The sequence below is a fragment of the Cricetulus griseus genome (genome assembly GCF_003668045.3).
Source record: "Cricetulus griseus strain 17A/GY chromosome 1 unlocalized genomic scaffold, alternate assembly CriGri-PICRH-1.0 chr1_0, whole genome shotgun sequence".
Taxonomy (NCBI): Eukaryota; Metazoa; Chordata; class Mammalia; order Rodentia; family Cricetidae; genus Cricetulus; species Cricetulus griseus.
In genome coordinates this window covers 172,626,357-172,650,931 of record NW_023276806.1, presented here as the reverse complement: position 1 = coordinate 172,650,931, position 24,575 = coordinate 172,626,357, and the positions used below count along the sequence as shown (strand labels likewise).

The window sequence follows — 24,575 nt, the reverse complement described above, 5'->3', positions numbered from 1 at the left end:
GGGAAAAATTACAAGTACAGTTAATTCTAAAAACAAAACAAAACAAAAAATCCAAAAGACTAGAATATTAAAACTTTCCCTGTCCAGGGGCTGGAGAGACAGCTCAGCAGCTAAGAGCATTTGTTACTTTTGCAGAGGACCCGCCCAGCGGGTGGACCTGCCTGCCGAGCCCGGGCTAGAGGCGGGGACCCCTGGGCCTTTGGGCCTTTGGGCATGCAGCATGCTGCTGACTTGGGGGAGTAAAGCGCCTGCCTCCAAGCTTTTATAGCGAGACATGAGGCAAGCCCACATCTCGGCAGCAGTGGTTCTTGAGCTGGCGGGGACGCACGGGCGCGATGGCGCACGCCTGTCGTCCCAGATACTCCGGAGGCTGAGACAGGAGGATCGCTTGAGTCCAGGAGTCCTGGGCTGTAGTGCGCTATGCCGATCGGTTGTCTGCACTAAATTCAGCATCAATATGGTGACCTCAAAAGAGCGGGCAACCACCAGGTTGCCTAAGGAGGAGGAGTTCTATACCATACATTGTGCTAAATTTCCTCACGTATGATGCTACAGGAAAATCAGCCTCGGATCGCCTCTGGCATCCATCAATGGCTCAAAATTATGCTCAAGCCTTATGGAAAGATTCCCTAACTTACAAATAGCACGGACCAGATCTGGTCCTCATTTGGGAAAAAGGACATGCATGTATTTTTGGTACTCAGGCCAATAATGCTAGATGGTTGTCTAAATGCCTTTTAAAACTATATAATCCACCCAGGGGAAGCCCCTGAGAAGCCTTCTAATTCTGCTTAATTCTAGATAAAAGATGCTGTCTTTTTGGCTACTTGTGTGTTCCCACCTTCAATTGCCCTTGCCGCTGCAAGCCCTTATCAGATCTACAACTACACCTGGATGATCGTCAACCGAGCCAGTGATGCTGCCAATGCTTCCACAACTATTGCAACCACTCCCTCCTATTCCCCCCTGATAGTTGACTTATGTGCTTTAGTCTTAGGGGCCTCTCCAGACTAGGGAACCCCTGACCATTTTTCCCCCCAGGACCTCCCTCCTCCGCTGACCTCACTCTCTCCTTAATTAACCCTACTGTTCAGGCCCCTCATCAAGCCAACCACTCCCTTATAGAGGACAGTTGGGTCTGTTATTCTTCCACCCCTCCCCTTTATCAGGGAATTGCAGGCACTTAATTCCTACTTTGCCTGTTCTACTGGATTGACTACTTATACTTTCACCTTTACCTTTTCAAAAACTAACCAGATTCATTAAGTCTCAGATTGATGCCATCCTCGAAAAACCGGTTTTGGTCCATTACCATCACCTGGAGGCATTAGATTCTGAGCTGCCTGACGACAATAAAACCCCCCCACAGTCCTAAAGGATTGGATTTTTCAGGCCTTGAACATTGAACCTCCCGATTTCCTTGGCCTTGGAGCCGTCCGTGACTGGAATATCGTGGTGCCGCAAGCCAGATGCCAACCCTTCCCAATAGCTGTAGCGTCCTCCATGACGGGTTTAGCGTGAGACTGACTCCCAGATGCCCACTCCAAAGCACTCCCGAGCTGCTAGCCTTATGAAGGGCCATCGGAGTGCTGGGGGCAGATGCATCTCACATAACCTAAGACAGAGGCACTACCCCTCACTGTCATATAAATGACAATATCATAAAACATAGGGTCCTGGATGCGGGTGCCTATCACGTAGCCTAAGCCAGACGCTCCATTTCATTATACTTAGTAAGGGGAGATGTCTGAAGCCAGCCTTGGCGACCCCCCATGCCTAGCTAGCCGCCAGATAATCTAGCATCCCACCCCTCAGGTTCCAGGACCTGGCCTGAGAAGCAACTAACACCTATTCCTTCCCCTACACAGGAGATTCCGGTTACCTGCCTGAGAGCAATTAACACTCATTCCTCCCCCCACCTCCTTTTTCTCTGCTTCCTCCTTTCTCTTTAAAAAGCCCCTTGGTTTCAATAAAGTTAGACCTTGACAACAATCCTGCTTGGTCTGGCTCTTTCTCTCCCACCCATCATTTTCAGGCTTAATCCACCTTGGACTCACGAATTACCGGAACCCCTCGGGCAGGGGCACCCAGGTTTGTATCCCAACCTCAGTACAGTGGTTCACAACAATTCATAATTCCACTTGTAGTGGTTCTGACCCCTCTTCTTACCCCTGCAAGACACCCGGCAAAACACAAATACACATAAAATGAATAAATCTAATATAAAAGGGTTTCCCATCCTAAGGATGTACTCACGGCTGCATCCGGCTAAGTACACATAAATACCAACATCTCCGTATTCCTTCACAATCTGCAACAATAGTAAAACAAAGTTTAACTTTTCTTGCAAGTCATTTTCTACCAATATGTATTAAAGATATAAGACACTCAAATTCATTTACTCATTCTACTTAGCTTTAGCAATTATGCACCTTTAAGCTAATAAGCTAAAAGTAATTTTGAACTTACTTGGTTTTCATGCAGACAATGACAACTAAGAGTATCAAAACATTATTAAATTTTATTTTGGTGTAATAAAGATATTATGATAATGATAGATACTAAGATATGTACAGATAATGTGACATCTAGGACATGCTTCACAATAAGAGAAAGTAGTGTTGGGAATTCATGAAGTCAGACTGGCCATAAATTGTTAATTACAGAAGCTGAGTGAGGGCTGTTACATGAGCATATCCTAGACTCTATATTAAAGAATGCCCATAACCAAAAGTTTCAAAAGCAATGACAAAGTAAAAATTGACAAGGGACCCTGGTCCCTGTCCCGGAAGAGACTGGTAGCAATGCTGTGTGTACAGACACTGAATGACTTGCTCCCGGCAATACTTACCCCAGCCAGAGTTTTCACTCCAACAGAATCAATAAAATTGACTTGTGTAAAGTCAAGAATGACAGTGTGAACATTTTCCTGGGGCATAAATCTCTGCATCTCTTCAGGAAATGTTGTTTTGATGACTATTGGGGGATATTTTACTTCCTCATCTTCTTCTTCAGGCTTCTTAACATCTTCTCCATCTATTTCTGCATCCTATGTCAAAAATGAGACCACAAGTTTTTTCTTTTCTGTTTTAAAATTAATTTTATTTATTTTGTGTGCATGAGTGATGTGTCTGTATGTATGTCTGGGCACCACATCCATGTAGTGCCCGTGGGGGCCAGAGGAAGGCATTAGATTCCTTAGGACTGGGGTTAAAGTCACGAGTCACCATGTGGGTGCTGGGGTTGAACTCAGGTTATCTGGAAGAGCAGCTAATGCTTTTAACTGCTGAGCCACCTCTCCAGCACCATTTAGCCATGATTTTTTAAACAACTCACTTTTTTTTTTTCTATGAGAAAGATTTAGAATGGAAAATATGCTCATGTGTTCTCAAAAAACAATATGTATATTTAGTTAGATTTAGCTAAGTTTCTCCAGGCATATACCCTCTCCCCTTAATTTTAGTCCAGCAGTCTTTATACTTGCTAGTCATTGTCCCCACTTTTCTCCTAAATTAACTTCAGCATGACAGGCCACAAGTTACCAGAAGTCTAAACAGCAAAAACTAGCCTTTGAGTTTTTAACTCTGAGCTGACTTACGAAGTATGGTGGTCGTCGGATTTGTTAAGGTACTGTGTTGTTTTAATTTCGTAGACAATGCTTTCACTGCTTCTGTCTTGAGCATCCTCATAACTGACTTTATCACAATCTTGTTTGCTTTGTCTTTGAGACAGGGTCTCATTCATCGTAGGCTGGCCTCTGCCTCCTGACATGACCCAGCACACCCAGCTTTGTCACAGACTCAGAACACACAGAGGAAACCTAGTGCCTTACCCATGGACTCGGGAAGATACAGGACATGCAGATCAAGAGAAAAAGAGAAATGACAAGCTCATTTACCACTTTGACAACAGTCGCATTGGCCACATTGGCATTTCCAACTTCCTTCGCATACTTCCTCATGGCCTTCCGTCTTGCTCCCATTATGAGTGCTGGATTCACTCCAGTCTTTACAAAGACAATGTACGCAGCATCATTGCATAGCTCCCAAGGACCCACCCAAATGCCACTACATCTTCAGCTCTCCCCTGGCCAACTGTCTTCCGTGCCACGTTATCACCCCAACCTTTGTTCTTCCTTTCCCTCAGATGCCCTGAACTGAGTTACAACCACTAGTTGTTTGTCTTGGTCAGACTCTTTATTCAAGACCAGCAGACACTGCTGGGTGGTGGTGGAACCTGCCTTTATTCCCAGTACTTGGGAGGCAGAGACAGGTGGATCTCTGTGAGTTCAAGGCCAGCCTGGTCTACAGAGTAAGCTCCAGGACAAGCTCCAAAGCTACAGAGAAAACCTGTCTTGAAAAACCAAAAGGGAGGGGAAAAAAGACTAGTGGACATTAAAGAACTGAAAAAAACTATACAGTGGTATTTACCAAATATAAAATTCTTAGATTCTTAAACTTGTCTTTTTGGGTACTGGAGATTAAGTTTTAGTCATGACCCACAGGGGCCTTAAAGTAAGATTGCCTTTTCCTTTCTTTAAAAAGGTAATGATTACATATGACAAAGTAATGAATAGCAGTAATGATTGCTTAACCATGGGAGTGTTCTTAATGCCAGACACTGGATGCCATGGGAATGTACTCAATGCCAGACACTGGATGGTACTTTACAAATGTTTAAAATAACCAGGCGGTGGTGGCGCACACTTTTAATCCCAGCACTGGGGAGACAGAGGCAGGTAGATCTCTTGAGTTCAAGAGGTCTACAGAGTGAGTTCCAGGATATTCAGGGTAACATAAAGAAACCCTGTCTTGAAAAACAAAAATAAAAATCAGAAAGAAAGAAAACAAACATTTAAATAGTAAATTTTCTGTGTATTTCAGGTATACTGAGGTGGAGGAGTGACCCTTTAATCTCTTTCAACCCACAATGCCCTCCTCAGAAAGAATCAAATGTTAATTAACTGTTTTTATTTTTATTTATTGCTCTTAATGAATAAACAAAAAGCTCACCTTTCTTTTTAATGCGTTGCTATACAAGTCACTGTTTGCATAGTAAATTGGGGCATTTATTTGGAATATTTTTATTCCAGGAATTTCTTTCACCTGAGAGGTAAAACAATGATGATTTTAACACTGGGTATATTTCAGAATCAACATTGCAGTCAGCTCCCTCCTCCAACATGAAGATGAACACAAAGTGTGAAGGGCCTCTCACCATGTTTAGATAAAATTATATTCCTCACCAGGGGCCAGGGACCACAGCACTGATGGCCACACCTCACATGAAAACTTAGAAAACACAGCCTGCTACTTACTTTACAAGATAGTCTTTGATTCACAAAAAACAAAACAAAACAAAACAAAACAAAACAAAAAACACATTAACCACAAGGAAGAGCTGAAAAAAAAAAAAAAAAAAAAAACCACCCAAAAGAGAAAAGAAAGCGAGAATTGCCAGGCAGAAACTGCAGGCAAATGAGGTGAACACCTGGTTTGAGCCACAATTCAACTCAAATAAAGCAGAGTGAATATTTTCTCAGGAAGTCATGGAACCCAACATTGCTATTTAGAGTTTAGTGATTTAGCAGAAAAATATCTATCCTAACACCACACTCATTTACCAACACGTTATAGTGAATCTCAGTTTTTTTTTCCCCCAAGCAGAAAACAAATGAAATGGTTTTCAAAGATTTTGTAAAGCCTTTGAGATCCTATAGATGACAAAAAACATTAAAATCAAGGAGCTCTGAGGCTATAATTTTAACTGTTAAAGATGAAGTGGGAGAATGCCGTTATCCCACCACCTAGATCTTAACATGATTAAAACTGGTATTTGTCCATTGGTTTAAACTCACCAAGAGAAAGCCATTTGCATACAAAGCATCATCAACTTCAGTGTTTTTATAAGGGGTACTCTATATACCCATCCTCATTAAAAGTGAGCACCAGGAAGTAAGGTGCTCTTGAATGAATTAATATGCCCTAGGTACGCTAGGTATTAATAAAGTACAAAACTGAGTCCAAACAGTGAATGGAAGCTGTGCTTTCACATCACTCACTAGGCCTCCCTTCCCTTCTCTCCTTCACCACGGGTGGAAACGTTACTCAGCCACTTCCATCACATGCTCACACTCATCCAAGGTATTAGAAAAAGGTCCTACCTCCTCATATGCATCTATGTCAATGTACACATCCGTGTCAGGGAGCTGCCCCAGGACTTTGTAGCTCGGACTGTAGAGAGAAGGAACAAGCAGTTCAACAGGCAAATGAGGAAAGGGTAACCCTGACCCCCAGAGTGCTTGGACACTCTTTCTATGCAGGCTTAGATTCTCGAGATTCCAACAGAGATCACTGGAGGCCAGGAACAAGGCTATATATGTTTTATTTGCTGATTATCACAGCCTGATAGACCTACTGCAGCCTGCATAACTTTATGTTCTAATTTTATGAAGATGATAAAATTCCTAAGAACCAGCCTCTAAAGCTGGGTGGTGGTATGCAGCACTCACTCAGGAGGCAGAGGCAGGCAGATCTCTGTGAGTTCAAGGCCAGCCTGGTCTGCAAAGTGAGTCCCAGAACAGCCAGGGCTACACATAGAGAAACCCTGTCTCAAAAACCATAAACAAAACAAAACAAACAAAAAGATCCAGCCTCTAGATCCCTGAAAAAACATATTTAAATCATTTCCTCATCCCATGCTGTGACTTGTGTAAGTTCCTCAGTCACCCCAGGACTAAATTTCTACATGTGCCGGATGGGGATGCTAACAGTCATTGGGCTGTATGGATGGAACGACATAAAGCATTGATCTCTACAATGTGCTAGACTTGTAAGTATCATAACTATAATCACTTACTGCCACTCCTATTTCAGTATCATTGTCCACATTAGTATTTCCACCATTACATGTCTATCACCCTCAGGAGACCAACACATAGAAGGGAAGGACAGTGTCTTATTGACTACACCAGCTTGAGAGCCTAGTTTGTCTGTGGTAGCACAGCAAACTCTTAACAAGTATCAGCTCAAGGAAGACTATAATTACTTATCACGATTTACAAAGCCGACTCAACTATGAGCCTGTGAAGGGTGAAGGGAAGACTCCATTGCATCAATAGTACCTGCAGTTCATGGAAAAGATGCTTAGGGGTAGTTTGTTGAATGATTTCTCTTCTGGGCGGTGCTCTGAGGGAACCTGAGTGCTGGGAGCATACCCGCTCTGGATAGTTTTATGTCAACCTGATAGTCTTACGTCCTTTCAGAGTCATCCGAAAGGAGAGGACAGCAATTGAGAAAATGCCTCCGTGAGATCACGCTGTAGGTAAGTCATTTTCTTAATTAGTGATAAGTTGGAGAGGGCCCAGCCCATTGTGGGCAGGACCATCCCTGGGCTGGTGGTCCTGGGTCCTAGAGGAAAGCAGGCTGAGCAAGCCATGGTGATCAAATCAGTAAGCAGCACCCCTCCATAGTCTCTGCATCAACTCTTGCCCCCAGGTTCTTGCCCGGTGTGAGTTCCTGTCCTGACTTCCTTCATTGATGGACTACAGTGAAGAAGTGTAAGCCAAATAAACCCTTTCCTCCCCAACTTGCTTTATGGTCATGGTGCTTCATCACAGCAATAGAAATCCTGGCTAAGACAACACAGGCACTGATGCCTAGTAGCTGACCCATGGAAGTGTGCCCTAGTTATAGAATAAGAAGCAACTGAGAACAAACAGGTGTTTTGAGTGACGGGCTCCCAAATGCCAACCTGCAAAATTCCAGGAAAACCAGAAAGGATGGGACATAAACTCAAGTCTAGTTATTTGAGGGAGACAGAGTATATCATTAAAGAACAACCTTGATAAGAAATCACAAAAACCTCTACATTTCAGACTCTATTCCTCTGTTTGTCGGAGGACATGGATCTTGTTAGTTTTGGAGCTGAGGACTGGGCTGGGTCATGCCCCACCCCTGAGCTACACCCTGAGATCCTTAGGTATCTTTAAGCACATCATTTACGAGAGCTCCGAGAAACAGAGAATTCCTCTGTATTCTAATAAGAGACTGTATAACAGTGGGGGGAAAACTTTGTTAAGAAAAATGGACAATGGGGCACCGGAGATGCTCAGTGGTTAAGAGCACTAGCTTCTCTCTAGAGGACCCAGGTTCAATTCCCAGAACCTACAAGTCAGCTCACAACTGTCTACAATTCCAATTCCAAGGGATCCAACACCCTTCTCTGATCTCCATAGGCACTGGGCATGCACACAGTGCACACATATACATGCAGACAAAAATACTTCTACACATAAAATGTAAAAAGAGAAAAATGGACAACAGTGTTAAAATTTGTTAATACAAGTAGTTAATTCCACTCCCAAATTAGACCATGTGTTCTTAGCATCTTTCTTTTATGTCATTTCAACAATGGAAATGTTCACTTCCTACCTAGAGATCAGGAGCATCCGGTATTCTGCAGGTGAAGGGTTAACATCCCTCAATCCTCCCACCCAAGGGGCCTCTCAGACCCAAAGGACCACTATGTGACTTGTAACTACAGGTAGACTGACCTTTGTATTACAGATGGGAAGGGTGCTGCCCTAAACTGAGCCAGTGGTACCATTGGAGTGTGCCTACATCACTGCACCCCTTATTCTCATGATGTAAAATTCTTGTTTTGAAAGGTTATTTTATACCTTCCTCAATGGACTCAGTTTCCCACCAGGAAGAAGGGATAACAGGGCTCAGTGGCTCAAAGTGGAGGGCAGCTAGAAACCTGTGAAACTAAGTGTCTGTTTGCACCCTGTTGTTGCTCTACTGTGATTAACTCAAAAGAGGGCAAACAAGCCAATGCCTGCCTGTGTCGGGCCCAGCAGGAATGAGGGTGGGAAGCATACTCTGAGAACACGACGGACCGTTGCTGGATCTTCTTTAGCTGTGATGTAGCAGAGCATCTGACACAACAGTGTGGGGTTGTTTTTATCCCCCCACCCCTTTCAAGTGTTGGGGCTTGAATTCAGGGCCTTGAACATGCCCAATATGTATCCTACCATGAGGTTCTCCTTCCGGTCACATTATAATTTCAGCCAGACACTCACCTCTGTGTTCTGTAGATCACAGTCAGCAGGGCAATGATCACGGCAGTAATCAGCCCATAGTCCAGCCCCAGGAATAGGGAAGACACGAAGGTGGTGAGCCAGATGGTCTAAAGAGAAGTTGAAATGCTTCTGGAGAACCATGTTAACAGTTCCATGAGGGATGCACACATACATGCACACACATGCACGCCTCGCCAGACTAACACAGCATTTACGTGCATTAATATCTTTCTCACGTTTTACTCACACCACTGGAGCTGCTGACCTGTAACTGGCAGCTGTATTTACTTACCAGCTCTATTTTGCTGGTTCTCCAGAAGAAGGGCAGATCTGAGAACTGCATAAACATTCCTTTCAAGTTGACGATCACAATGGCGGAGAGCACAGCCTGCAACACGGTACAGTCACTCATGCATCTTCAGCCATGGCCACAGGGCCTTCTCTGCTGGCCTCACTGGCTTCTCCTGCCGTTCCCACCCCATTGACCTACCTATCTTTATGGGGCACTCAGGGCACCTTTGAAGCCATGGGCACCAGGACTTCCAGCATTTGCTCATTTAAAATTGGCCCAGGAAACTCAGGTATATGTCCTATCAGGAAGTCTGCATGGCAGCCAAGAGGCCCAGAATAAAATTTGTGACTACAAGAATTATTTCATCTATGGTCTCTCACCATATTACTTCATGTTTTCCTGATTTCTCTTAGATTAAATGCAATCAGCAAGTAAATGTCCTTCTGTAGGTCTCAGAATTTTAATGAAAATGGAAGGTCAAAGAAGGTGTCTGGGGGGGCCAGGGTCAGTCAAGCCAAAAGTTCCTTTGCAGATAAGGAAACTGACCAGAAAGTCAAGACTATTCAACTATCAGTAGGTGATGGACAGGATCTGGTCCTCTCCATGGCCCTTTCCCATACCACCCTGATGAAGTTACAGAAAAACAAACAAACAAACAAAAAACAACATCAACAACAAAAACAACCCTCCAAGATAGTCACAAAAACATGAGCAGAATAGAATGAAACCCCTCCCATCAAGCCCACACTACACACCTGGGGCAGTGACTCAAAGAGGAATCCTGTGGCTAATATGACCAGTAGAATCATTAACGAGGCCAGACAACCTGCAAGCTGGGTGAGAGAGGACACATGGAAGGGGCGTTTAGACCAGAGTCAAAAGTAGGCACAGGATGACGTACTCTTGGCTATTTTCACCATGGGAAAATCAAGAATATACTGATTTAAAGAAGTCTTCTAAAACATTACATGGACTTACAACACTAGCTCATCACCTCTGACCTATACCTCTTGCCCCCTCCTCTTACAGCTTTTAAGCAGAACTGAACTGGCCAAATGCTCTTGTCAGAGGTGGAGAATGACATTGGTATTGGTTGCCAACCTGAGACCCAGGAACAGAAGAGTTGGGACTAGCATTTGCTGTCCAATATGGTAGCTACATGCCATGATTTCGGTTTTTAAAACTGAAAATGAAAGGCACTTCCATCATTGTGTCAACATTCTAAGGGATGGAGCTAGCCTCATGGCCACACTCAGTCCAGGGCTTGCAGAAAAAGCTCGTGTCTGAATATTTAAGGTGCACGGTAGCAATATAACTTCCAATTTAACCGGAGAATATACCTCTTTTCTATAGATTCTCTCTCTCTCTGTGTGTGTGTGTGTGTGTGTGTGTGTGTGTGTGTGTGTGATTGGCTTCCACCAATCATGCCTTTCACTGAGACACAGCTCACTGAAGCATGTATCTGCAGGCAGAGTAGCTTTATTTGGAATCAGAACAGAATCAAGAGATTGACATCTAATCAGCACCCAGCTCACCAGTTCTTAGAGGACTGTTGGGCACACACCTGTGTCTTCCCTCCTGTCCCCTCCTGAACAAGGCTCCGAGACAAGGAGCATGAAATTGAGAAGGTCTGGAAGAGAGATCCGATGGAGTTGCAGATCCCCAAGGCGATGAGCTCCTTTTCCATGTGGGAACAAAGCAAAGGTGTCAGCGAGATCACTCTTAGGGAGGAGCACAGTGTGTGTTAGATACATACCTTCTGTGGTGCAGGCTGTCAATCCCCTTACTTTGCATCGGTTCAAAGTTGGAATTAGGGCATATTGTATAGTGGGAGGAAAACTGGATTTTAACTATGTTGGAGATAAATGCTGTGATTCCTACCTGCTCCCTGTTTCCTAAACCCTCTTTCTACACAAGCAGTGCTTTTAAAAAAGGCTGCAAAAACTGAGAAAACACTTTTCAAAAGAGAAAGTTCTAGATGCATGATTATTGCCATCTTTTAGATGTCTGGCCTGTTGCTCATGAAGGAATGCATGCCAGTGCCTTCTTAGGACCTGTGAGTCCTGCTCTAAGTGCTACTTTGGAATTTCTAGGTTGATTTTATATAAGTGTGGAACATCTGGTTCCTTTATAGACACATACAGGTACAAGGGAGTGGTCCATGCCCTGTAACCCCAGCACTCTAGAGGCTGAGGCTAGCTACACAGAGAGACCATGCTTCTAATCAGTATGCCATTGTGTAAAGAGAAAGTATCTGCTAGCTGGGTGTAGTGGTACACACCCTTAATCCCAGCACTGGGGGGGCGGGCAGAGGCAAGTGGATCTCTGAGTTTGAGGCTAACTTGGTCTACAGAGAGTTCCAGGCAAGCCAGAGACACATAATGAGACTCTGTTTCAAAAAATTAAATAAATAAAAAAGAGACGTATTTGCTTGACTTCCTCAGAAAGGATTCTCATTCTATGCTAAGATTTGTTATTTTGTGATATATGAGAAGAATCTGCCATAAAATGTGAAAAAATGCACTGCGTTAAAATAGACACTATAGCAAGATTGCAGTGTTTGGATTCAATACCCAATTTCAGCTTGGATTCAATACCCAATTTACCCAATTATGAAAGAAGGCAGCAAAGAGAAAAGCAGAGCAGGAGAATTGTGAGTTTGAGGCCATCCTGGACCACATAAAGAATTCCAGGTTAGCTTCAGTGTGAGAACTTGTGTGCAACAGCGGTGGAAGAAAGAGAGAAAGAAGAAAAAGGGGGAGGGAGGGCGGGAGGGAGGGAGGGAGAGAGGAAGGGATGGAGGAAAGAGAGGAGTATATTGCAGTGTCAGATAAATAGATGCTTCAATTATGTCCATCCCTGGAATAAAGGCTTTTCTACTAAGCTAGTCCCTTTGCCGTCTCCAGCAGAGCTTGGTGCTTGCACCCCAGTGAAATATCCATAGAAACAGATGATTTTTACCTGGTTGCCATCAACCTGGTAGCCATGCTTATTTGCCAAGGTTTTGGCCATGGAGATGGTCACTGAAAATCCAACGATGGCTATGGCAATGGCGTCCACATACACGAGGTGGAAGAGGCTGGTGTCCGGGTTGGCGGGAGGAAGTAGTCTGAAAAGCGGAAGTGACTTTAACTCAAGAGCTGTGAGCACTGGGGGGTAAACATGCAGAGTGGAGCAGAGCATGGGAGTGGCATTATCTGCAAAAGAGGTGACCAGTGCTCAGGTACTTGTTGGTTCTTATGTGGCAATAAGAAGGGTCCTCCTGCTGCCCAAGTTCTTTCCTGGTCTGTACTGGCTTTCTATGGGATGGGTTATCTGTATAGATCAGGTGCTAAGTGAGGAATTTATAGCAGAGTACCCTCATACCTGGCGGCTGGTGTATGTGAGATTAGGATGAAGCCATGTTGGTGGAGTGTTCAGATGCCACAGACATCTGACCAGGCTTGTGGTGCCGAGAGTTTCGGATGAGCCCTGCTTCTGTGGAGAACTGCTGGCCTGGCAACATACTCACTTCTCCCCTCTGCTCGTCCTGTGTCACTGTCCCTTCAGTCCAGATCTAACATGGAAAAGAGAAGAAACTACTCCTTGGGCCTCGCATGAAACTGGAGAAGCCAAGGTGTGACTTCTGGAACCTTTCAGCTTGTAGTTTGGAATACCTGTCCTAAAAGTAACTCGGTAGGGAGTCCCTACAGTGTTATAGGGAAGTGACAGTGGGGGTTTGCAGAGGCATCTTGCTCAATTCAAGGCACTGGGCTAAGTAATTGTAGCGTAGTGTTCACTTACTTGCTATATAAGCCGATTATTATGTTGTCTCGTGTGTGTGTGTGTGTGTGTGTGTGTGTGTGTGTGTGTGTGTGTGTGTTCCTCTCTGCTGGGTTCTATGCTGACTTAACCATTTTTCATGGACTGTGAATGAGGCACCACTACAGCCCCGACTTCACAGACAAGGCACAGGGTCACAACTGTGTAAGTCCAATCAGTTCTTCCATCAAGAATACAAGAGCATGAATAACTTGTCTTTTTCCAGAAATGTCTTCATTTCTGGAAATGACACAAGGTCAGAAGGACATTTCAAATCCTAGGGTAAGGAAAGAGATGGAAGGAAGGGGAGGGGACATGATGCCTGTTAAGGCTAGGTTAATTTTTACATAAACCCTCTCTCTCCTTCCTTTCAACAGGACTATTTCAGATGTGCCACCAATATTCCAAATTATAGGTTAAAAAAAGGATACTTTCAGATGTGAAGTGATTTTTTTCCAAGGTAGACCAGAAAGACAAACCTAGAGGTCTGACTACAAAGACAGACAGCCTAGCAGCTGATTTAGGCTTGGAATACAGGATACCAGCGCAGAATATGTTTTGAAATGAGTTCAAGAAAGTGACCCTGGGATATTTTACCAGTCAACTGCCACTTTCTGAGCCCTTCAAGGTCTATTTATTTATGAGTACATGTTGATAAGCAGAGTAGTTAGCTTCAGACTCAGCTGCCAGCTATCTCTCTCACACTTGCAGGTACAATTGCTTTATCCATCTAGATGTGTCTCTTACCGAATCCAGGCTGGCCTTCAGATCTGCTCTTTTGACTTGTATATGTAATGTCTCCCACAGGCACGTGTTCTGAACACTCATGCCCCATTTGTGGCACTATTTTGAAAGATATGGAGCCTTTAGGAGTGAGGCCTGGTCAACAGAGGTAGGTCAGTAGGGACAGGCCTTTGAAAGCTATCTCCACTCCAGGTTCTGGCCGGGGCTCTCTGCTTCCTCATCCATGGTGTTAGACGCTACTGTCTCATGTTCCTGCTGCTGTGGATGGAGCCAGTTTGCCATACCTGTCCCACTATGATGAACTGAAAGGAACAAAACAATTCTCTGCTTCCTTACATTGTTTCTTCCAGGTAATTTGGTCATAGTTATAAAGTATGCAAGAAATGGGGTTGTCACTGTGACAGACCTGATTCTGTACTTCTCAGGTCCTTAGAACTGACTTTGAGGAGGAATATGGAAGAGTTTAAAGATGTGGGTGTGATAACCCTAGAACACTAACAAGAGTTTCTTGGTTGGTTCTTCTGGAAGTTTGGAAGTCCAAAATGTAGACAGAAATGTGAAGATGAAGACCGCACTCAGATGGGAACAAGATCTTTAATGAGAGTCAGGCTACAGGTGGTTTGTGTTATGTTTGGCAAAGAAACTGGACACTTGGGTCCATGTCCTGAAAATATAAGTGAGGAGGAAGGAAAAAGCAATGGGCTAGTTGATTTGGTGGAGGAAACTTCAAGACAGTGTAACTTTTCAACTGTGGTGTGGCTACTACTTGCTTCTTTCAGCCAGGTAGTGAGAATTTAGATAAACAAATGAGCAGGCTGGCCAGGAAAAGACAGAGAGCATGTTTAGGGATGTTCCGGATAAAGCATGTTGGTAAAGAGATTCTCGCCATTAAATAGAAGCCAGGGACCATGAGGCGGGACAATAGGAAAGCTGCCTTGAGAGTGAGACCCCTTTCCCTGGAGGCTCCGAGTGTAAGAATACAAATTTATTTGAAACTTCCATTTCCAAGGGAAAGATGAAGGGGTGCCCTTCAGAAAAAGGCTGTCTGGGAAAATGTTTTACAAGTCCAGCTGTACAGGCACTCACAGGCCACTGCTGCTATGGGTCATCCAACCCTAGCTATTACTTAAGGCCTGCAGCACCGTTTGGTGTTAAGCATATGGTGCTGGTTTTATGGACATCCAGAATACAATAGTGACTGATCAATGGGGCTTCCACTAAAATTCTAGAGGAAACCTTGTGATACCAAGCAATGTGTAGCCAGGTCGGTTTCCCTGCAGGAGACCGTGCAAGAAACTGTGATGGTTTGACTATGCAATGTCTCCATAGCACATGTTTTGAAACCTTGGTCCCCAGTTCCTGGCACTTCTTGGAAGGCCATGAGCCTTTATGAGGTTGGCCTGGATAGAGGAACAGGTTAATAGGGGAAGGACCTTGAAGGTCATCTGTACCCCTGGCTCTCGGCTTCCGGGTTGAGTTAATGCATTCTCCTGCTACCATGACAGTGCGGGTCCTCCACCTTGCCTTCCCTGCTAGGATGACCAAATCTCTCTGAAACTGAGCAACACGGACCAGCACTGCTTTATTTCTGTTTCTGGTTCTTTTTCACCTATTAGGTACTTTGGTCATAGCGCTCCAAAAGAAGTTACACATTTGACTGACAGAATGTAGAATAAGTGATGCACTTGAGGCCTAACATGGCTTGGGAAATCCTCTTCTTCCCCTCTGAGTAAATCATGTATAAGGAGTTGGCTGTTCTGCTGGAGATGCCATGAGGAAAGATGTCAGCCCGCCCCCAGCTGTTAGTCCAGGCTGGCTCCAGCTCACTGTGTAGCCCAGGCTGGCCTCACGCTTGTCTTCCCTCTACCGCAGCCTCCCACATGCTTCGAGTATGTGTGCATGACACCACGTTTGAACTGCTGCTTGCTTTTGAGTAAGTTTCAAGAGGATAAGTTTTCCAGGTAGCCAAGCTTCAGAAGGTAAAATTACTGTCTTCCTTTTAAAGTTTAACTCCCATAGGTGGAAGGAGGACAGCCCACCCTTGGACAGTGCCGTAGGGAAGAGGAGGCTTCAAGGAGGAGTTTCAGGGGCACGGATGTTAACCTACCAGCATATTTTTGTTTTGTTAAAATAAACATGGAGAAATCTACGTTACTCTTTCTCATTTAATTATTTGTAAAGAGTAACCAAATAGCTTTATCTGTTGACTCTAATCAAAGACTAATGTTTATCACAGGACTCACTGTTAGAGAGTCAGTATGAGGTAATGGAAAGAATACAAAATTCGTGTCAGAGGACCAACTCCGGGGCTAGTCCCTGGGGCAGCTCACTTAAGTCTCTGAGACCTGGAAGGGTTCCCTGGAACCCTTCCTGACACAGCAGCCTGCAGTCTTTCTACTCTCTCACAACCTGTCTTTGCTGGTTGGCTTTTGGTGTCCTGCAGGTCACAAAGCTCTCAGAGGGCAAGAGCATTTTTGTTTATGTGTTTGTTTTGTTTGTAACTGCCATGTCCCAGACACATGGTAGGCATTCAGTAAACAACTACTGAATAAATGAGGATAGCTTTACAAAAAACAGGGATAATACACACACACACACACACACACACACACACACACACACACTGTTAATAGGGTTACTACAAACCTCAACTGGGGTATTGGATAGTGGATATGAAGTATTTTTACAAATTCTCAGTCTAAATTGAAAATGAAATTATTGCCTTGTTATGGTTTTGTCCTGAGTCATTATTTTTAAAAAACATGCTCATGAAACTGATTTTCTGTTCTGATGTTTACAATTGGAAACTTTGCCTAAAGTACTGGCTCAGTGGCGGGTGGTTCCCATGTGAGAGCAGTCTGTGCCTCTCTGCCTCCCTGGAGAATCCTGGCTGGGCACAGCCTGACGGAACAAGACAGCTTCCCCCAGTGCCCAACATCTGGGCAGATGTCTGGCTCAGTTGTTTTGGAGAAGAGAGGGTGGAGACAGAGAGAGAGAGGAAGAGAGAGAGAGAGAGGAATATTACTGTAAATATAGAAATAAAGAGACACACAGTGAGAGAGATGGCCAGAGAAGATTGGCCAGGCTCAGGAAGGGTCAGGCAGAGGTGGTTGGTCACTCTTTTCCATTAAATGTAAATGCAATAATTCATGTTAAAACATGGAATTGGGTAACATAGAGGAAGCAAAGAAGCAGCCAGTATATAAACTAAAACTGGAAAACCCACTGGGATGAGCCCTGGACTTTCTAGCTGGCCTGCCCTGGACGCCTGCTGTACACGCTGTCACCCCAGCCCTCCTGGTGTTGTCTCCTGCAGTGTCACAGCCATAGCAGGAACAAGTGTGGGCTACCACACTCACAAAGTCGATGGGAAGCATGGGGCTCCGAGAGGAGAAGCCATCTGCTCAAAGATACACAACTAAAAGGCTCAGGCTAGAAGTCACGTTTTTTTGTTTTGTTTTGTTTTGTTTTGTTTTGTTTTTGCCTTTTTTAAAATATATTTATTATGCATACAGTGTTTAGGCCAGAAGAGGGCACCAGATCTCATTATAGATGGTTGTGAGCCATCATGTGGGTGTTAGGAATTGAACTGAAGATCCCTGGAAGAGCAGTTGGTGTTCTTAACCTCTCAGCTATCTCTCCAGCCTTTTGTTTTTGTAATTCCTGTGTCACTCAAGGAGAGATTTTAAAAAAGGTTTAAAGAAAAGAAGATACCCACTCCCCACTGTTAGAAATCAGGAGCTCCTGCAGCCTGCCTCCAGCTACTTAACAAAGTAGCCATGTCATCACCAACTGCCAAACCCTTTAAAGGGCCCCCCTGCTATCCCAGCCCACTCTCTTGTTCCCTTACTCTTGTCCATCATCTCTCTCCTCTCCTCCACCCCCTGTCATGTCCCCACCCAATAAATCTCTTGCATGAGATCTGTTGTGTGGTGTGATCTTTACTGCATATGTATATATGTTAGTACAACCCTAACATTAGTGTTGCTGACTCAGTAGGCTCTCCTGGTGCCTGCACACTCCCCCTTTAGGGGGTCTAAGCCACACTGGGACTGTGTCTCTTATCCCACAGTCCACCTGCAACAGACTCACTTTCTAGCTTACTGATCACTGACATCCCAAACCAATAACTGGTAAGTTTTCCCTTATGGTTGGAAATGCTTCTCTGAATCTGAGGAAGCGACAGTTGAGCATCGGGCACCCCTCTGCAAGAGGAGGTACCCCTGTCTCGCTGAACTCACCTCTAACCATTTCCCTAGAGTGAGGCTTCATTTTTGAGCTTGGTTTCTGGTTTCCAGCTTCATTTAAAAGTTCTGGTGCCAGGTGCCAAGTCTTTCCTTGGCCCCCATAAGGTGAGGTGATGACCCACTATACAGCTGTGACGTCTCCATTCGGTCCTCCCGAGTCCTCGGACTCCCCGTGCCTCCCACATCGATGAGGACTGCGTCATCTGTACCTCCTGGCTCCCCTTTGGGATTCTCCTGAAGAACCTCCGATGGCTCCACCTAGCATCCAACTTCAAGGCCTCTAAACTTATCTGTTTTTCCAGTCAAATCTGGCCTCAGTACCCCTTAGCCCAAGCAATTGGGGGATGGAAAAGAATTCCTCATTCCCTATTTCTTTTTTCTTCATTCCAAGCCCTATTGATTCACCCCCTCAACTGTGTAAATGTCTGATTTTTAAATTCTACTAACAAGTGGTTTGTTTCAGAAGTGGGAGCTAGAGCCGGAGCGAGAACAGGGGGAAAAGCAAAGGAGCAGGCCAGCTGCAAGTGCACACACCTGCTCTCCCCTGCAGCCGCAGCTCCAAACCAAGCTGCTGCTCTAACTCTCCTAAGGGATGTACTGGTCATTTTGTTTATGAATTTGATTCCAGATTCTAGAGTCTGATTTTTCAGCTGCTGCTCCCCCAATCCCATGTGCTCTTCACATGGCTCTGACTCCTGCAGCCTTCTGTGCCCACATGGACACCTCTGGTTCTCTCCTTTCTCTGGCTTCAGCCTGCATCCACTTTGGAGCTTATAGGAACATACATACCCAAACAGTGTTTGGCTTTTGCACTCCCTTTCTCTCTTCCTCCATGGACTTGCTTTATTACAACAACTTGGCCTCAGTACAGATCAATGGCCAAAAAATTGGCAAACTTGATCTCCACATTCTTACAAATCGTTACAACCGCTACTGTACAGACAAAGGATCCCCAAATCTCTTATATCTGAACTCGCTCCAATCTACACATCCTCTACTTTCTACTCTGTCATTTCTAATAGATTCCGAAGCTGCTTGGTCTGTACTTCCTGCTTACTCCCGTAAAATTTATCCTTCTCATATCTCTGATGGCACTGACGACCAGGCTAGTGACAGCTTTGTCAGCATCACAGCGGCAACCAAGGCCTCAGCTGCCTCTTCAGTTTTCTCCATGTGTAAAACCCACCACAAGCCTCACTTTCCTAGAGCAACAATTAGGTCTAGACACAATTTACCTTGCTACAAGACCTCAAAGTAGAGATAAACTCACAAAAAAGATTTCTAGATAGTGTTTTCCTATTCCTTTATTTAAAGAAACTCACTTTATAGTGATTCTCTTATTAATCAGTCACCTGTGCCTTGTGGTGCCTTGTGGACAGAAAAAGGTGTAAAGTTTATGTGATGTTTGAGGACATGAAAGCTTAAGTTGTGAGGATCTACAAAAGACGCTTTAGGGTGTAAGATGGTGTTTTAAAGTGTGTAAATGCAAGTTCTAATGGTCTGAGATCAAAAGTCCTGATAAGAAGGTGATTTAAGGTATTAAAAAATTGAAGCGAGGCGAGGTGGCGGACACCTTTAATCCCAGCACTCTGGAGGCAGAGGCAGGTGGATCTCTGAGTTCAAGGCCAGCCTGGACTACAGAGTGAGTTTCAGGACAGCCAGGGCTACACAAAGAAACCTTGTCTCAAAAAACCAAAATCCAAACCAAGTAAACAGACAAACAAAAAGTTTCAGATTTCTTTCCCTCTGTATACCACTGCTATACTAAGACTTCAAAAGTTCAGATTTCTAACATTAATTAATGGAGTTGTGACAAGCTATTAATGTAGCTCTGCTAAGCACTGACTACTATTATCATAGTCAGAAGCTCAAGATTCTAAATTTCCTTTGGTTGTCTTCTAGACATAAAGGTGCTTCTCATTGTGCTAAAAAAAAAAATCTGTCTAATTTATAGATCCAGCACTCTCAGAAGAGTGTTTATGATCTTAACCCAGAATCATTTTGGGTTCCCAAGCTTCTATTATGAGTCAAAGGTGTGAGTCTACTATCTTTTCTATAATGTGGATTTCAGTACAGATTATAAACAGTGGGAATGCTAACACATCTAAAAGTTATCTCTTGTTGTAATCTTAAAATATTCTTGTAAGCTTCAGGGAACAGGCTTGAATCCAACTCTCACAGGTCAAACCGGCTCCAGATAAGTACTCCTGTCAATCAACAAGTGGTTTCCTGCCTGCCTATTCCACTTATTCCTCAGGGTGGGATCTTCCCTTTTTCCTAGTCCTGGGTCTCCCTTCCCTCAACTACAGAACCGTGTCAAGCGGCTCACAGTCCTGCAACATTGGCTCCAGGACCGCTTCTGGCCTCAATTGACACCTGAACATGTACACATGCACATACACACACAATAAATAAATAAATAAATAAATAAATAAATAAATAAATAAATAAAATCTTTACATTTTTTTCCTGCTATGTCCACACCTCTCCCACTAGACAGGGTCTCACTGTATAGTTCTGCCTTCCTGGAACCTGCTATGTAGACCAGGATGGCCTGGAAACTAACAGAGATCTGCCTGCCTCTGCTTCCTAAATTCTGGGATTAAAGGTGAACACCACCACATCCAGTTGCTATATGTTTTTAACCAACACACACATACACACACACACATACACACACACACACACACACACACACTCAAACCTTTAAAATCTTCAGCTATTTGATATGTAGAAAAGATGATTGTTTTCATGCAGATTTAGAGAAAGTAGATCCCTTGAATATTCAATCACTCTTCTTAAATAAACTATTTTCTTACCCTAGAGGAAGAGTTCCAACCACATCCACGCTGTAGGACTCTTGCAAGTTAAACCCTGCGGAAATGCCAGTTCCCATCACCACCTACAGCAGACAGAAAAACAAATGCACCTTAGAGCCAAGTGCTGACACAGCACAAAATCAAGGCTCTGAGAACCTGTGGATCAGGAATCTATTCTCTCTTCTCAGGGTTAGAAGGGGGATCTTCAGCTGCCATCCAACCTCTCTCAGTGACTTTACCACACAAAGAGCCCTACGGCCTGAGGCCTGAGTCAGTTTCTTTCCTTTCTTTTCTGTTCCCAGCTGAGGTGTCTGGTTAGTCAGCTGCCACAGAAGGAGTGAATCACTGGGGTTGACCTTGAGTTTGGGGCAGGTAGAAAGAGTGTAGACCACAGCATGTGTGTGGTGAGGCTGATAGCGTCAGCCTGTCTCCATGAACACACATTTGGCTTTAGAATCCTGATACTGCTGTCCCTGTCTCCAGGATGGCAGCATCAACATGACCAGAATCCTCCTGGAGACGTACACAGTCTTCTTGAGCACGTAACCCAGAGTGGCATTCCCAAGGCCTAGATTTTTGTGAGGTACAAAGCACAACTCTCCGATCAGAGGAGCATGACAGAGGGGTGACAGCTACTCGCCACATCCCCAGAGCTGCTGCCTCCAGATCCTTTGGAATGGGCTATCCAGGGGAGAAGGAAGGCAGCTCCCACAGCAGTGGCCTCTGCATAACTGCTAGTAACGTCAGTCTGCTATCAGCCACAGCAGACTCAGGCCAGTGTCAGTGTCTCCCTTCAGTGAAATGACTGTGATGTTTGTGGCAGCTACGTCTGCTGACTTCAGTGTTATGTGTCTCAAACTGGAGGAATGCCTAGAATATTTAAACTCACAAAACAAATATGGTTTAAGTACCTGGAGGCTCAATTTTATGTGGTGGGGACTAATAACTGAGCTGTTGTTTCCTATTGTCGTGAAGAGATGTATCACAGACTGCAAAACTCAAAACACATTTAATATTAATAATAAAAAATCATGCTGCCGGGCATTGGTGGCTTACGCCTTTAATCCCAGCACTCGGGAGGCAGAGGCAGGCGGATCTCTGTGAGACCATCCTGGTCTACAAGAGCTAGTTCCAGGAAAAGCCTCTAAAGCCACAGAGAAACCCTGTCTCGAAAACCAAAAAAAAAAAAAAAAAAAAAAAATCATGCTTAAAAGAAGTCATGGAGACCCTGTCCTCAAACTTCAGAAGAATGTTTTCTTTTCTCTGTGCAATGTACAGGCAAGAAGTTTATTTGCCTAATTTTGGATGGGTGGGTGGGTGTGGGGTTACATTTTATTGATAATTGAGTGTGTGTGTCTGTGCCCAAGTGCATGCCACACTGTGCATGTAGAGGTCAGAGGACAACTTTTGGGAGTCGGTTTTCTCCTTCCACTACATGGGTCCTGGGAATGGAATTCAGATCGTCAGTAAGTATCCTTATCCACTGGGCCATCTCGCTGCCCAGGCAAGAGGTTTAAAAAGCACATGGTGGAGGTATTACTGAAAGCCTGTAATTTCAATGATAGTTGTGGAGAACCACTCCCCGGGGAAACATGAGGGGAACTTTAAAGGGAATCTGGGCAGTGGGCCGAACTGGCGTTTGAGGCAGGAAGGCCGGGTGCATCATTTCCTGCTCCCTCTACAGGCACTGCTGCCCTTTGCCCAGCAAAGGTGCCCTGCACCTCTTGCTGTTCCAAGCAGAAACTGGAACTCTGCACCCAATCCCAGCTAGAGAAGAGGTTCTGAAATTGCTAGAGATCGTCTCTTTTGCCTTTTCAAATCCAAGAAAGGACCAGCACGTGGCTCAGGGGCAGACACACTCCTTCCTAGCAATCAGATTGGAAGCCCCCAGTCAGATGCCAAACACAGAATGATTGGAAAAGAAAAAATAACTGGTTGGTTGTTTCGGAGACTAACGCAAGGAAGAGGATGAGAGAGGTCAAGCTCTCTGCGCTCACTAGACAGTGCTTTGTGGCTGGAGCTTCCCTCTTCTAAATTTGGATCAAATTCACATTAGTTTTTCTCTTCTTTTTTTTTTCTTTTAAAAAAACAAGTTCTCTTGTCAGGCAGTGGTAGTACACACCTTTAATCCCAGCACTTGGGAGGCAGAGACAGAGACAGAGACAGAGACAGACAGATCTCTGTGACTTTGAGGTCAGCCTGGTCTACAAAGTGAGTTCCAGGACAACCAGGGCTGCTACATAGAGAAACCCTATCTTGAAAAAACATTAAAAAAAAAAAAAAAAAAACTCAAGTTCTCCCCACATACCCCAGACTGGCCTTGAAATCATGACCCTTCTGAGTAGGCATCCCAGGGCTGGGATCACAGGTACCTATGGCTGACACCTACTATTTTTTGAAAAATAAATCTTTGTGAGGCCCAAACTTTCTACTTGGGAATCCACTGGGTTGTGGAAACAGTGTGGCTGTGCAGACTTCTCGTTGGAGGTAGTTCACGCTGTGAACATCAGTTCGGACCATGTCCTTCTGACTATGTCTCATCTTTGGAAAAAGCTGGGGGTTCTGTGGTTGCTCTCTGTGAAGAGGTGTGAGGAGGTAGTGTTCACTCTGACTCCAAGGCTGAAGGTTCTGCAATCCCCACTCCATGTATAAGTAATTTATGGATGTGTACAGGGATAAGAACATAGTATTGTTTATATCAATATGCATGTCTGCTTTTACTAATAAAATATGCTGTGAGACATTTGGGCTTGACTTATATGAGACTGTAAGGTATTTCTCTCAGCTTAGAAGTACCAGAAAACAAAGAAAGTTGGGGAAATTTTGTCTTTTCAAAATAGAAGCCACTTTACTAAGGTAAGTAAAACTATTGAAGTTATTATGGACTATTAAAGTAACTTTTTTTTTGAGACAGGGTTTCTCTGTGTGTAGCCCTTGCTATCTTGGGGAGCTCTCTCTCTGTAAACCAGGCCTGTCTCTGCCTCCCTAGTGCTGGGATTAAAGGTGAGCGTCACCACTACAACAGATAATGGAAAAAACTTAAGGAAAACAAATCGCTCCAAATCCCAACTCTCATAGACAACCAATGTTAAAATTTGCATTTACATCTTCCCTTAGGTTTTTAAAGTCATCTATGTCTATGTTTTAATGCATTTTTATTTTTACTATTTTGTTAGTTGTTCTGCAGAGTAGGGGGAGGACCCTCTGGCTCCCTGTCCCTCTATCATCCTCTTCAGAATCCTTTGCAGGGACAGGTGCATGCAGTCACAGGGGCTGAACAGGCCGCCATCTTGCATGTACTTACAGCAAAGAACTCTAGAGGAATGGGTGCTGGCAATTTCTCTTTAAATCTCTCATTAAACTCCTTGCCACCCAACAGCAAACCAAAAACCATCAGGCCGACGCCTAGGGAACACACGTTGAGGTTTTTAACATTCTGCAACACAGCAACTGTACTCTGCAACACAGTGAACACTGGAGGGTTACATCAAGCAGCAGCTCCCGTACTGTGTAACTCAACACACAGGAGACGCCTAGACAGGCAGTTCACAGAGACAAGTGGGACACAGGTGAGCAGAGCTGAGTGGGGG

General features: G+C 44.4%; 1 protein-coding gene across 4 annotated transcripts in view; it reads right to left on the bottom strand.

Moving 5' to 3' along the window:
* Slc26a5 (solute carrier family 26 member 5) overlaps window positions 1-24,575 on the bottom strand; it is a 44,077-nt gene that overhangs the window by 1,522 nt on the left and 17,980 nt on the right. For 2 of the 4 annotated variants that reach the window (XM_035451800.1, XM_035451802.1), the window contains 12 exons: window positions 24,290-24,442; window positions 20,986-21,068; window positions 12,336-12,483; window positions 10,939-11,052; window positions 10,130-10,207; window positions 9,375-9,470; window positions 9,083-9,189; window positions 6,164-6,233; window positions 5,013-5,105; window positions 3,899-4,006; window positions 2,852-3,049; window positions 2,257-2,311 (listed from right to left, as the gene is read on the bottom strand). In XM_035451800.1, the coding sequence (XP_035307691.1) occupies window positions 2,257-2,311; window positions 2,852-3,049; window positions 3,899-4,006; window positions 5,013-5,105; window positions 6,164-6,233; window positions 9,083-9,189; window positions 9,375-9,470; window positions 10,130-10,207; window positions 10,939-11,052; window positions 12,336-12,483; window positions 20,986-21,068; window positions 24,290-24,442 (1,303 nt within the window). Of the gene's footprint in view, window positions 1-2,256; window positions 2,312-2,851; window positions 3,050-3,886; window positions 4,007-5,012; window positions 5,106-6,163; window positions 6,234-9,082; window positions 9,190-9,374; window positions 9,471-10,129; window positions 10,208-10,938; window positions 11,053-12,335; window positions 12,484-20,985; window positions 21,069-24,289; window positions 24,443-24,575 lie in introns of all 4 variants that reach the window. The other 2 variants (XM_035451799.1, XM_035451801.1) reach the window with 2 other exon arrangements.